The sequence below is a fragment of the Belonocnema kinseyi genome, chromosome 2 (genome assembly GCF_010883055.1).
Source record: "Belonocnema kinseyi isolate 2016_QV_RU_SX_M_011 chromosome 2, B_treatae_v1, whole genome shotgun sequence".
NCBI classification, from domain to species: Eukaryota; Metazoa; Arthropoda; class Insecta; order Hymenoptera; family Cynipidae; genus Belonocnema; species Belonocnema kinseyi.
The window spans coordinates 86541125-86557392 of NC_046658.1; the positions used below are offsets into that span (position 1 = coordinate 86541125).

A 16268-nucleotide genomic window follows, 5' to 3' on the forward strand; every position below is an offset into this window, starting at 1 on the left:
AGCTGAAGAGAAAACAAGAACATATATTAATTATTTATACAAGATTTATAGTTTATAATCTAGTACAAGGCTATTCGAGCACGAATATATAATCAATCTAACCAATTGTATTATATTTTCTTGTTAAATATAAAATAAGGAACAAACGGAAGCAATACAGTAAGGGATTGGAAAATTGGTTATTTCTTTAAGTTAAATGATATCGCTTTTATTTAAAATACTGAAAAAAATTATTGATCACAATTGATGTCTGCGCCAAATATGTCTTTGAAGAGTCTGCATGTGTTTTGCTCGATAACCACATTGATGGCAGGGATAAGCCCCTAATTTTCCGCACTCTCTTCTCATATGCCTGCTGAGGGATGGTTTTCCGCTATAAAGTCGTCGACAACGAGGACATTCATATTTCATAGAATGAATTATCTCTCGACGTTGATTACGGAAGAATCTTGCTGAGAATCCTGAAAAAAAGTTAAATTGGTTAGTCGTTTATTCTTTTTATTTAATATAACCTATGAATACGGTCTGATATTTTTATTTTCTTATTTGTATTATTTACATTAAGCAAATCTATTTATGTATATACAACTACAAAAGTAAAAGTAGAAAATGCTTATCTAATCAAAAATGGGAGAATGGATCATAAAAATGTGCTACTTTATTGATTTTAAAATCCATTTTACTATCGTGCAATTACTAGTACAGTTGACTCTCACAAAACGACCGGTGCTCGGAACCGAGGTCCTCACTAAGCGCCCGCTTATTTAAGCCACGCACATAAAGCTGAGCGGAAAGTATCTCAGAGACGCTTTGGCAGATTCTTGTAATACCGTATCGCGCATGCGCATATAATACCACGCTTAAGGCGCTTACCAATTTTGAAGGTAATGGAAGGGAGAGGAAAGGCACTTGTAAAAAGGCGCTTGGTGAGAGCCCACTGTATTTTTCATGTTCTAAAGATCTTCAAAAAATCTAAGTTATCTGTTTTTTGTTAATTCTTTTTTTTCAAGATTAAACAGATAATTGTGACCATTTGCTGAATGTTGCAATCGTGGAAGTTTCAGTAACCATCCGAGAAAGTAATTTAACGCCTTTTCACCAAATTTTGAATCAAAGCGCGCATGCAAACAGAATATAACTAATTGTGAAAAAAATTCTAAGTTGATGCTGCTGAATATAAGTCAAAACAACACAGGGATAGTCTCTTTATTATCCTGTTTTTTTGTGGTAAATCGAAGTTCCACCAATTCTATAGGGAAGGAAAGAACAAACTAAGTAAATCTATAAAACTATAAAAAATTTAACATTTATTGTAAGCAATATGAAAGACTTACTAGATCTACGTATTCAACTTGCTGCATAAAAATATGGAAGAAACAGGAGAATAGAAAACCTTTTATTCCCACAAAAAATTTTAATTTAAACTCACTTGCATAATCTAATCAGTATGCCTGCATTACAAATTAATTATTTAATATTTTTCCGAATAGAAGCATTCTACTTCTTATTCGCCTCTTATTATTCCTCGAAGATAAAATAACTTACTTTAATAATACATATCTTTTTCAGCCAACCTGATTTATTTGCTTGAGTAATAAATTTCCAAAGTTTACAAGTCTACTGAAAAAAAATTGAATATCGTAAACAAAGAATTTTCTATATAACTATAGAGACTTTTTATAATGTTGAAAAATGTTACAAATACATTTTTTGAATTACGCTTAATTGTAGATTTTAATATCTACAAACAAAGTGAATACAATTATCATATTTTATATTTTGGTACCAATTTGAGCAAAAGCTGACTTAGGGAAGCACTGAATAATATCTGGAATTTTATTTAAAAAATGATTTGAATTGTGTCATTTGAAACAGGACCTCCCGAAGCCTGATTTTACTGATCTGGAATATCAGCCATAATCACGCGATGGAAGGTTTTCATATGTCTCCGAACACAAAATGCGTAACTACTCCGGAAGTTGCACAAATCACACTTGAACTTCAATCCACCAGCATCGTGTACATTTTTTATATGACGTTCCATATTTGCCTTGTACAAACTTTTGTATGGGCAGTAGCTACAAGTAAAATGAGAGCATTTTGGATTCATTTTGCAACCATATTGTATGTGTCGACTCAGCAGAGACTTCAACGGATAGGCTTTTCTGCAAAACATGCAAATGTGTCGCTTTTGCATAATATGAGAAGACATCCACTGAGCTGGCATCATTCCAACTTTATCAAATTTATAGTTAGCAGCATTGGTACTACCAAGCGCCAATTGATTGTATTTTGCCAGTTGTTGGCTGTTGGCTAAATGCTGCATGTTCCACACGAGAGTATCTGAAACAAAAGCAAATACAACAATGTAGAAAACCCAACTTTGACAGCTAAAACTTTCTAAATATTTACAGGAAACAATTTGTCATAAGAGAGCATTTTTTTATTATTACAAGATTTTATTTTAATTGCTATGTGGGTATGTATGTCTGTATGTATGACAGTCAAATCTTGCATTCCAATGTTGATACACTTCAATATATCGGATCGCCTTAAAACTCTGTGTACATACGTATTTCCTCTGACAATACCAAATTCTATCAAATTTAAGTTCAAAACAATTATAATGAATAAAAAATAAATGATAATCGCTAGGGGATTGTATTGGACTCTCAATGATAAATTTCTTATTTTAGGGTCAGGTGAATTGAAAGCAATTAAAGCAATTTAATTGTTTTAAATGTACCTGGCGCTAAAGCCAACAACCAACATTAATATTCTCTATGAACCTTTTTTTATAACAAATCTTTATTAAAACATATTAAAAAAATAATTTACTCTGAAAAGTTAGTTGCATAAAAATAATAAAATAACAATAATTCGACTAGAAAGAACAGCCCGACGATTTCATTTTTAGTAACCTTATTATTATTATATCATTTTTGCAACCACCTTTTCGCAGTGATTTTTTTTTGTTTCCTTTTACTATATTTTAATAAAAGCTGATTCAAAAAAATGTATTTTTAATCTTTTTCATGCGCCAAGGTGGTTATTTTGAATTATCCATAATAAACTTAAAACCTGTGTACAAGATAATAAAAAGATAATAATAAGAAATATCATCATTTTATTTTTCGTATACTTTACAAACAATTACATCCAAAGTAGAAAAGAATTTTGTATAAGGTGCAAGTTTCTTCAGCTTATAAAGACAACATTGCTAATTGTCTTGCAGTTCAGCCCCACTGTAAACTATTAGATATTTAAAAGTTAAACTGAAAGTTACACTATATCACTTTTTCCCGGTTACAAAAACGAATAGAAAAGTTATACATAAACATTAAACATTTTAAAACAACAAAAAAAATACTGGCCTTCAATTCACAACTTGTATTACCAACATTTGATCGTAACTTTTATAAAAATTGTATTTCTTTCTCCAACACTATTTTGGTAACAATATCTTTGTATCTAAATAAAATGTACTATCCATAGTATTTCGTATTGGTAAATTTTAGAAATCATCCGGAGAGTAAATTTAAAACAAAGTTTTTTTTTTTAATAACATTGTTTGTAATAACTCTTTCACGAGAAATAACTTTTAAAACTATTGATTATGAAATTTTTTCAGATGCCTTAAAAGACTACACCTTTGGGTGAATTTATGGTTACAGATGATGCAAATAAACCTTCTTCGCACCCCACACTCGAATTTAATATGACGCATTAAATTCCCTTCTGTGACGTATGCTCTCGAGCAACGAGGACATTTCCATTTTCCTGAAGTATTTCTTATTCTTCCACAAACAGTTCTTCGGTGACGATTTAAAGTAAAAATATTAGTGTAACCTTTCCCACAACTTGCGCAAATATAAGGCTTATCTGGCTCAGGGAACCACGAGCTAGAAGATTGTCGTTGTTGACAAATGTCTTCAATCCGTTCAAGATCGATTGGACTTCCCTCGTCATCGAATCCTTCATTCGAATTTTCGCAGCTGATGTCTGAAACTAAAGAAACGTACAATATTGTTAAAAAATGCATGCAATGTATTTAGTATTGATGTAAGGTGTCTTCAGTGATGATGTGAAGAATATAAAAACAAATTTGTAAAATAACTTTAATGCTCAATTTTTGGATGGAATTACTTGAAAAACAAACAAAAAATTACAAAAACTAGTGCAAGGAATGTTAATCGCAGATGAAGCAGAAATTCTATTTTGAAACTGAAAATATTAGAAACATGGGACACATGCAGAAATAGGAGATTTTATAAAGAAGGTTAGCCATCATCCATCATCGATCTTGAGACTTCTTCGGCAGATGAAAATGATCTGCAAATTAAGATGTGATTGTTTTTTATCTGATCAATTTAAAAGTGATAATTTATCAAATTAACGGAAATACTATTGATTAAAATATATTTATTTTTAATTCACTGGGTAAAACAACTTTAGGCATAAAATCTTCAATATGATAATTTTCAGTTGGAGCCAGTTCGACCACGAGTTCCAGGTGGTTTGTAAATGTTATGGTGCTTCATTAGATGTCGACGCAGACTAACATTTTGAGTGAATGTTGTTTTGCAGATGTCACATATGAAATTTTTCCGACCCCCACATTCATTTTTTAAATGTTTGAGCAAACTTTGCTTGATTTTGTATCGTCTTCCACACTGATGACAATGTAGGGATAAATCTTCAGGGGCGAGATAACTTGAGTGACGTGATCCTCGATATGCTGAAGTTTGACCCAGAAAAACTGCAAACAAAATTGCAATAAAATCCATTTTTTATCAGAACTATTTTGAAGAGAAAATTTAATTCAGACCAGCATTAACCTCAAGTCAATCTATTAATAAAAATAAATTAAAAGCAAAAATTAGGCATGTACTAGTATCTCAAAAATACTGAAATACTGTACCACAGCCCTATAAATTCTTTTTCGATTCAATCAACAGCAAAGATTTCCATATTAGCCATCTACATTGAAGACATCTACATCAAGATTGTGATAGTTTTTTTATTAACCATGATCTTAAATACACTATTCTGTATTGAAAGAAATACAAAAATTTATTCACAATTATTCTCTTAAAAAGTCAAATAAATATTTTTACAAATGCTGATGAAAAAAATATAAAAAATAAAAGTAAAAAGGTAGCGAATAGAAAAGAGGATTTAAACATATTTGATGCAAATTAAAAGCCAGTTTCTATTTTTAAAGGTAGTGATGAGATTGTGAATAGACACTCGTTTTTTTCGATGGCGGAACAACATTGTGTTGCTGAATTAGATGCCTTCTCAAACTAACATTTTGAGTATACTTATTACTACAAAAAGGACAACGAAACCGTTTTTGACCATCACATTCAAAACGAACGTGCCTTAATAAATTATGTTTAAATGTATATCCTTTCCCACAAGTTGAACAGTGTAATTTTGAATTTGAAATATTTTCCCCCTCCCTAGTGGTATCACGCTGATTTGGAATCTCATGAACTCCAGCAGGCGCCCCAGTGGAAAAACAACTTCCATAATAATCTGAAAACAGAAAATAATTTTCATTACTTAGTAAAAGAATAATTTAATTTTACACCAACTTTCTCGTCCTAGTAAAAGGATCAAGAAAAGAAAGTAAGTAGAAAGCAGCAAAAATTTAATACAAAATTATCAGAATTCAAAACACTGTCTATTGTCTAATCAAAGAAAACGGATCAAACGGGCGGGAGTTATTGATACAAAGTATAAATATTCTGCTATATATGATGGATTATATTTATCTTTTATATATAGACTGACAGCAAAAATAGTTTAGTTCGAAAAGTATGGAAACTTTTTCCTTGGAGGTACGAAAACGTTATGGGACTTTGAAAGATGAAGTCGTAATGATCCATTCTGTGTGTATCTGGAAGGACAAAGATGGCAAAAAAATCGACGAAGTCCATCACATTCGAAACGTTCATGTCTTCTTAAATTAGGTTTAGTAGAATAAGCTTTCCCACATCTTGAACATCGGAGATTTAGATCTCGATTTGAATCTCGCCCCATCATTAACTTCCTTTGATGGTGCTTACGTCGTAGTCGACGTTGATTCTCATGAAAATCTGGAAAAGAATTACTTTTATCGTATATTTTTCAATTCGTAAGTGAAAAAGCCTTTAAAAATCAAATTTTCTGGAAACAGACATTTTAAGATCTAGAGCAAAATTCGTGCAAAACATTCATGTAATCAGCATCTTTTATAGTACTAAATTACAAACAAAACAATGTATTAAAGGGGTATTATGCTGAAGAAAGTTAAAATTTAATTATAGTTATTATTTTGCATGACTAATAATACTTTATTTATACAATAATTATTAATTAATAATACTTTTAAAGCAATTAAAACTGCGTACTCCTAGAAATATATATTATGAGTTTTTCCTAGATGAAGTCGTAGATTTTGTTTTCGACTATATTTGGCAGGGCAATACTGGCAGTAGAATTTTTTCCCGCCACACTCGAATCGCTGATGTCTTGTTAAAGTTCGTTTTAACGTGTATTTTTTTCCACAAGGGCAAATGAATTTTCGACGGCTGTTTCCTTGATCAGACTCAATCACTCGTTCATAAAAGTCTGAAAAAGACCATCTGAATTTAATAAAAATCTCAAAACGCAGTCAAAAGGATAAAGCAATTTAGCAAGATTAATAGTATGAATAGAAGACACCGTCTAATGTTTTAGATAATGATAATAAATATGTAATGATAAATAAGATTTAGAGTAAAGAGAGAAATCGAGATATAAAATAAAATCAGGGAAAACTTTTTAATATTTCTAAATTCTAAATAATAATAAAAACTCTAAAATTATCATTTATTTACATTATTCCTTACATGATATCACTTTGAATTTATAATAATTTATTGAATGAATAAATATTTAAAAAATTCATATCGTATGCTTTTGTGAAGGCAAAGCAATATTATGCGTGTTTGTTAAATGTCTTCGAAGACTTCCTTTTTGAGTAAACGTAGTACTGCAAATATTACAAGAAAAATTTCTTTGCCCTCCGCACTCAAAACGTAAATGTTTCATTAAATTTTGCTTGAATGAATAAGATCTTCCGCAAGAACGACACAGTAAATTGCCTGTTTTGGCCGAATCTGTAGTCACATTCCTCAGTCCACTTTGAGTTGAAATGTCTTGATTTGGCCGCCGCCAAGAATGTGATTGGTGCTCAGATGATGAGGAAATAGGATTCCAATAATGCTCTGAAAATATAATTATTCGCGAGTGAGTAAGTAGAAATTTATACTTCTTGCTCTAAGCTGGGTTCATATACAATACAATTTTTTTTCAATATTCGCGCAACTTTATTGTCTTTCAGATCAATACATCAAGAACATAAGCTACTAAGATAATAACAATTTACAACAATTGACGCAAAATTGAAGAACAAAATGAAAAACAAAATAAAAATTGAAAGATATAACATGCACGTTTTATCACAAGAATTTAAATATAGATTAGATTTGAAAAAATTGCAATCTCATGCTCAAGGGTAATGTACAATTTGTACAAAAATAAGATCTCTATACTATCAAAATTGTCACACTTGTAACCGACTAGTAGAATATTAAACATATTTTTGTAAACACTATAATACTTTTGGTGAAAAAATAATATTGTGCACGTTTTTTAAATGTCGTTTTAAATTTCCATTTTGTGTAAATGAAGTTTTACATATGTGACAAGAAAAATGTCTCTCCCCTGCACATTCATATCGATTATGCCTTCGCAGAGTATCTCGACATGCATATTGTTTCCCACAATCAGGACAACAGAAATCCTCCTTATATCCAGAATTTTTAATATTTTCTGAACGCGATCCATCTTCGTATTGAATCAATCTCCGCTGGTCGCTCTTTCTTGTTCGATAAACGATCGTTGGCAGCTTAGTCCAAGGATGATTACCTAAAAATATTTAAGTTTTTATGTCATTTCCTCCACACGAAAAGAAATTTCTATTATCTTTAATAATCAGGATAATCCGAAATAAAAATATTCGAATAGAAGTATTAGCACCTAAAGCTCATCTTCAGATTATGAAACAACAACCAATTCTGTCATCAACAGGCAAAGATAAATAGGAATCTGTGAAACGTATTTCAAAAATCAGAAGTATCCATATTTAATGAATTTTTATTTATCACGCCAATGATATTTTCTCGAAAATAACTTACCACTAATCTTTAAAATATACATAAATAACCAAATATTTTTCACACAAAAACAAACATACATCTTACATTTTCATACAAAAAAGTGTTATTTAAATAAAAACTTGCAAGCTCAATGCATTTTTTATTTCAATCAAGTAAAGTTTTATTTCAAAAGGCGCGTGACCTCTTGAGATTAATCATTTTTGAACGATAATTTAGCATTTGCTTTACGTGAATAGATAATAAAATTGTATTGAGTTTGGCATCGACTAAGAAATTTTTTTAATGGATTCAAGTCCTTCTGTTGACAAAACGAATAGAATTTGGTCCCCTTAGAGATACAGCAGCTTTATGGAAATTTTTTAAGTGTCTTTGTAGACCTCCACTTTGTCTGTATTTTGAAGGGCATAAATGACACCTGTAACGTTTTTGATCCCCACATTCATAATGGACATGCCTCTGCCAAGTCCTTTTACAAGCATACATTTTTCCACAAGTAGGACATTGCAGTCCACTGGGAAGAGAATTTTCCTGCTGATGAAAGTTCTGCTCAGAAGGCACTCCAACAAATTCAAAATTTTTGTTAGAACCTGGAAAAGAAATGAATTCCATATTAGAAAATTATCTATCTCGCCTATATTTTGCACACTATAGTATCTTGATTCCAATTTACTTTAAGCTACAAAAAAAAAAACTAAAGAAAAATATTATCTTTTGTTCCCAATAACCAGATAAACTAAAAGGAAACTGACTACAAAAATAAAAACTTTAAGAATCAACCACATTTATAGATAGTACATCATATTTTAATTTTATTGCCATTCAGTGTACATTTGACTAAACTACGACTTATTACATAGCATCATTTTTTTAAACGCCTGCTGACGTATAAAAATAAATACAATTAGAAAACAAATAAGGAAAAGAAAAAGTAGACTTTTATTAAAACAGCATGACTTGGAACTTTATAAATTCCACACTTTCACTAAATCTAATACAACGTACCGGCATTAATGTTACTTAAAATTACTTAAACTCAGTCATTTAGTTTAAACTAACGTCAAAAAATTGTTACACAAATATAACAAGATTAAAATTTATCCAAAATGGACTTGTCAACAGATGACAAAGGCCAGAATCAAAACAAAATTTTTACCATTTTTCTAATTTTCAATATCACGCTGCAAATATTCGTCTAGGAACAGAGAATTTAGGCGGTAAATAAATGTTATGGTGATGCAGTAAATGTCTTCGGAGATTAATATTCTGTGTGTATTTTGCAGCACACAGATGACAGATGAAATGTCGCTGCCCCTGGCACTCGAGTCGAATGTGCGTTGTAAGATTTCTTTTCACTTTGTACGTTTTTCCGCAATTGGGACATTGAAATGATGCGTCACTAAAACTGTTTTTCTGATTGGAACTCCTATTCATGGACCTGAATATGCCAGCTTTTGATCGATCTGTAAATTAAGAAGAAAATGACGATTGTTAGCAAATTTATAAAATTTGAATTTTTATCAAGTTCGAGTTATCTACACAGAGTTTCAATTGTTTGTAAAAAGAGTTTTATAAAATAGAAAGGAAAAGTTTGGTTTCTGATGACTGAATTTATTAAAACTAAATTTACAGGTTTCTTACAACACTTAATCTAACATTCTAAATGCCACAGTTTGCGTCCGATACTATCACCCGCTGACCTATCAAAAATGAGTCTTGACTTTGAAAAGTAATAACGCAGTCGAGAATACAGACAAAAATTTATTTTTGTACATGTTTGAAATCTTATTTAATTCTATGTTAAATAAGTCCTAGTTGAAGTAATTTGGCCGTATGGCTATTGAATTATTACATGAGAAAAAATATAATTTCATGAACCCGTTAAGATCCCTTTTGTACAATATCAAATTAATAACTAAAATCGGAATTTTATTATGTCCTTTTTCTCGTCATAAAACAATACCCACAATGCCAAAAGACTTCAACTAGGATTTATTTAACGCAAAATTAAGCAAACTTTCCAACGATTTAAAAAAATACATTTTTATTTATATTCTGCTCGGCGCTATCATCTTTCAAAGTTAAGGCAAATTTTTAATAGGTCATCTGTTTAATGATTAGATACTGTCCATCGGTAATGTGTTCTTTTAGTTCCGAATAAATCAGAACATTATATAAAATAATTTATATATTTACATATAATATCTTAAATAATAATAACATAATAACTCAAAGTTCTTTGGTAGAATAACACTTTTGCACACCACTTAAAAAGAGTTCTTAAATGTTTAATATAAGTATAAGCCCATCTAGATTCTAGAATATACTAGATATTCCTTTCTTGAAATTAAATATTGAATATTGATGATTAAATAATGGACAATATTTTTCTTAAATCCTTGTATAATATTGCCTTTTAAGATTATCGTCTTCTGTTCATATAAAATGCTACTCGTTTAAGTAAAACTTAAATTATACATTACAAGACTGATCACAAAATTATAAATTAAACAAACGACTCTTATATTTATTATACATAAAATTAACAATGTAAACAATTTCTCTTTTTAAATTATCTTTGCTAAAATACTTGCACAAGCAAGAGATAAAATAAACGTTTTAAAATACTTTAGTGCCGAGTTCGCACGTGACGATCAAGATTGCTTTTTTGCGCAAATTTAGCGCGACAAACGGGACAGGCAAATTTTTTTTCCACTCCACATTCATAACGCTGATGTCGCCACAAAGAAGTAAAAAAAGCATAACTTCGTTTGCATGTGTTGCAAACATGTTTCTTCTTTGGTTTTTGGTCGTCTCCAGGTTCTACGTTATTTTTTAATAATCGTTCGTTACATTCGAATTCCTTGTGCCTCATTAATGAAGCCTTTAAGGTAAAAGTTCTACCACATTCACGACAAAGGTATTTTCGAGAGTTCCAATTCGAGCTTTTCATATGCTGGTATGATGATCCACTGGTTAGAGATATTGAATCCATAGCCGACATTGAACGTAATCGCCGCAGATGTAAATCTCTTGACGTTGAGGGTAAGGTTGGGACTGTCCAGTTCGATGAGCTGTAAATGCGTTCTGTAACAAAAAATAATTTTTTGAAGACAAATAATAATTTAAAAGATGCGGAGAATTATTTCTATGAGCAAACCTGCAAACTGCGAAATCGGCAATACTACGATGAGTGCAAAGCTGAAAAAATTATTTGCGGTAAATGTAATGCAATTAGTATAATTTCTTAATTATGAATCTCAATATTAATCTGACAGAAAGTAAAAAGGTGTTATCTTCAAAAATCCATCAAGTTTGTTAAAAATCTTCTGGCTGGAAGAAGCATTTATTTCACTTTCATACTATAGGCATTACAGTACACATAACATCTACACTGGTTTTTATTCTTATCATTAATCATTCTAATCTAGTAAGCATTATCCTGAGTATTGTTTTATTTCGATAGTCAAACGATAAATAATTAAAAAATTGACCTTACTTAATTCATATAAGAACCTTTGAACAAACGCAAAAATGGATAATCTGTAGTAAGGAACATTTAAATCGATCTTGTATCTCTTAAAATAAATTCCTACAGGATTCATTTATAAAAAACTAATCGTACGATTTCTTAAAACTTTGATTAATACTATCTAATGTAAAAAATCTTACATTTAACTTAGAAGTATTGGATGACATTCGACATAAATAAAAATTTCTTAAAATCATTTTGAAATCTTAAGTTTGTACCGCTGGCTACAAATTGGACATAAATATCTGCATATGTCTTGACATAATGTGCTTCATCAAACTGTCTTTATATTTGGTTTTGTGTGAACAAAAATCGCAGCAGAATTTTGCTTCAATTCCACATTCATAGTGTTGATGGCGCCAAAGACTTTTGAAAATTGTGTAACTTCTTTGACACTTCGAACATACGTATCTCTTCTTTATTGAAGGTTTATCATCAGGCGCCTTGTTCATCCCTTTAATAAGAACTTTGTCACATTCGAAATTTTTGTGCCGCATAAGGGTAGCCCTTAGGCCAAAGGAATTACCACAATCGTAACAAGGATATTTTTTTACACCCGGTTTCATAAAATGCTTGAAGGAAGGATTCGCCACCAAGTCAAAATTTGTCGAACGAAGTCTTCTCTGTTGTATTTCCCTGGATAAACTTGGCAATGTTGGTATGGTCCAATTCGAAGGGTTGTACTTGCGACCTGCGAACAAAAAATACATAAACCTTAGTAAAAATATTATAATTAAACGGAATGAAATACACAATTTTAAAAATCCATAGCAGAAGAAAAGTGGAAGAAATATACCCATAGATGCAAAGATGCTGTTATTGTAGCTAATACAATAGTAATCAGAAGAATGGTTTAGGCAGTTGTAAAACAGATCAGAAACTTTGATTAAAAAGCGCAATTAGGAAAAAGGGTTAAAAAAAGTTTGTTCTTTTGCATATTTTGAAAATGACTTTTGGGATATGTAATCAGAAGCGGAAATAGATCTAGTATTCACAATTAGAACCGGCTAAGTCAAGTTGACGAGCTACTTCTGGACTAAAAACTTTCAAGTTTTATGAATACCCAGCTTAAATTACTTAATGAAGTTTGATTAACGTGTAGCAAGTAAGCTTAATTAGGTTTCAATAATAAAGTCTTATCAAGGGCACTAACAGGTAAAAATATAAAGAAATTTTCGTTTTTAAAAATTATCCTTTACAGGTTAGCCGATGAAATACGTTCAAAATAGTTCAAACAGTTTACAGCAGAATTGGAGTTTGATATATTTTTTTATTTCTACACCAAAAAGTATGTTTTCGCAACGTTAGGAAAATTTGTTATTATTATATATGAATATTTTAGGATTGCTGAAACAATACATATTTTTTATTATTAAAAGGAAGGACAGTAATAATGTATAACTTCAAGAATTTTATAATTTCATTAATAATCTACAGAGCAATAGCGGCTTAAACATAATTATTCCGATAATATAAACTGAATATAAAGTTTAAATTTATTATATCTGTTTAAAAATAAATAACAAAATTCCATTGAAAAATTAAATGAACTGAAAGAAATAATATTGACTGCATGAATCCTTTAGATTAAAGAAAACCAAAATTACAATAAGAACATTTTTTATTTAATTTAAATGGTCCTTTTACGATTTTTATATTGACTATTAAAAATAAAACACTCAGAAAAATGCTAAAGGCTCTTTTGCAACAGTATGAAAATAATCAGTCGCAGTAATTAACATGAATGTTCATCAAATTTATTTACAAGACGAGAATATACAGTTATGAAAATTATCACAATAACGAGATGAGTAATCGATCAAGAATAAATAAAATAAAAACTTAAGTATAAGGCAAATTGGGATGAATGTGCATGATGTGCTTCAATATGCTGGCTTTGTATTTGGAGAAGTGGGGACAAAAAGGGCAGCGATGTTGAGGCGTTTTTCCACATTCGACTTTTATGTGCCGACGTAAGGACCTTTTCACCTTGTAAGATCTCGAGCACTGAGGACACTGATAAATCTTCGGACCAATTTGAAATTCTTCAGATGGCCATTCTGGAAAGGTTTAAAATTTGTCATGAAAAGATCATTCTAAACAATAAAACAACAAATCTTACGTGCTTCATATTAATTATATATAATTATTAATTAATTAGTAGAATAACAATACAAATTAGATGAAGTTTCCAGATAAAAAGTGCATTAACAAAAAATAAAAAAACGATACCTCAGATTGTGAATTCTGCAATCCTGAAGAAAAGATATTCTGAGCTAATTACTTCTGGTATGAAAAGACCAAGATAATTTCAGCTGCTTTATTTACCAAAGTAAAACATTTTCATGAGTATTGTCAGAAAATGTAAAACATAATCAATTTTTATAATACATCGAAGAGACACTGACGATTCTTATGATTAATACACTCTTAGAGTGTATATAATTACCAAAATAAATCATTAATATATAAAATTGATAAATAAGTGAGAAAATTGCGAAGAAATCCAGTCAGGTCTTCAATAATAAAGTTATTGTAAAAACTGTCCACCGATTTGGCTAATTTTTCAATAATATTTGTAATCAAACTTTTCCTAAGCTGACATATGCATATTATTTTTGCATTGTCCTACAATGCTCCAATATTCAACATTTTATAGTTGATGTAAATATATTCGAGTACGATCTGTTTTATGATTATTCCAAATGAATATTTCTTTCATACTGAGTAGAGATTCTAAAAAGAATTGTGTGCATTAACAAAAATGTGCATGTGAAGTGCAGAACTGTACAACTCTTAATCACAAACACAAAAAAATATTAATAAATTAAGCTACCAGCCTCATGAAACTCTAAACAAACTCATTATTCCTTTATATCATCGATAGTTATTAATTATCTTTAGTATCAGGAGATAATAACTTTAAAAAAGAACAGAGTACTTTAAATACTTTTAAACTCCTTTGTTAGTAATTGTGACGCAGAAATTATCACTCAGAGATAAACTAAATGACTAAGTTTATTGCTATAGACTTATAATTAGAGAGTGAATTCGCGTAATTTTGAAGTCAACTGAGGAGAGCAGTTCGGCTCTCACATGCGGAGAACATCGGTTAAGTGACAAGTATGAGAGCCGAGCTGCTTTCGTCACTTAACTTCAGATTTTCGCTAATCCACTTTCTACTTACAATATAATATAATCATAATAAGAAATTTTTGGGTATTTTATAGATCATTGGTAAAAGTGCCAACTCTTATTAAAGCAACTGCCGCAAACGTGGATGCTTTCTGGAAAGATGTTTCAGAAGGCTGTATTTAAACTTTGTTTCATATCCACAATACACACATTTATATGTATTGCTTGTAGTAATCTCAGTCGATTTTTTGCAAGATTTTCTTCGATGTGTTAGAAGGAAACTTCTTTTCTTAAATTGCACTCCACACAGGGCGCAATTATAAGTCAAGCCTAACTTCATCCGTCCTTCTAGTTTTGAACGCCAATCTAAAACAAAAAGTTCACAAATTATTAGTCACATATCCCTTATTTTGCATCATTAATAACAACAAACCAAAACATATAAGAAAATATTTCATTGCGAAATTAAAAAATATTTTTTGTAAAGAATATTTTTTCCATGAATAAGATATGTTATTAGACCTAAAAAATTAGGGTAGATATTTTTCTGCATTTTATTGCTATATAAATTAATATAATGTACATTTTGTAATATAATATAATATAATATAATATTTGTAGCAAGTTTATATCACGAAGGTACATGATATAACGATGACAATCGTTAAACAGGTCGACAAAAAAATACAACTTGGATGATCCAAAATCTCTCTAACGCGTCAGGTTTTTGAGATAGGTGAGGTCAAAGGTTCCAAAAACCAGTTTATAACCTATCTTGACCTCAATTTTCTCAAAAACCGTATGTTATATATTTAGTTTTCGGATTTGAATTCAGCGAAAAAAATCTAGAAGAAATTATATGTTTCATTCATATTGCACTTAATGTCAATATGTGTAACTTTTAACACTGAGTCTTTTTTTATTTATTTTTTTTATTTTTATTAACAATTTTGTTTGAGGGGTTATTTTGAGGAGCCGCAAGATCCCTAGCCCTGATTCAAGTATCAGTATAGGTGAAGTATTAAATCTTTGAATTAGTGCGAACATAATTAAAAAACGACTTTAAGTGCTTTTTAAGTAAGAATAAGATTTATAATTTTTCACATAAACTCGCTGCTGTACGCTTATAGGTATGCCGTGTTTTTTATATCGATGTAGTACAGATTTTGAAATAGAAAAACGTTCTTGTGCTTTCCTCAAAGACATTCCATTTGAAATAGCTTCCATCGCAAGTTTGACTCTATCTTCAGATGCTCTCGTCGCGTATCCTCCTCGAAGCATCGGTTGGTAAGTTACTAAAAATTAAAATAGAAGTACAGATTATTAAGAAGTTTTTAAAACCCTAACAGACTGAGTAGCATGAAACACGTTTTTATTTACAATAGAAGATGTTA

General features: G+C 30.3%; 1 protein-coding gene across 1 annotated transcript; it reads right to left on the reverse strand.

Annotated features, from left to right (window-relative positions):
* Positions 1-1894: 1894 nt before the first annotated feature.
* On the reverse strand, positions 1895-16155 carry LOC117182883 (histone-lysine N-methyltransferase PRDM16-like). The gene is made up of 6 exons (XM_033375996.1): positions 16056-16155; positions 12147-12430; positions 11210-11294; positions 7729-7959; positions 3859-4008; positions 1895-2343 (listed from the first exon to the last, which is right to left on the reverse strand). Exons 1-6 carry the CDS (start codon positions 16153-16155, stop codon positions 1895-1897), a joined length of 1299 nt encoding a protein of 432 aa, XP_033231887.1.
* Between the last annotated feature and the right edge of the window lie 113 nt (positions 16156-16268).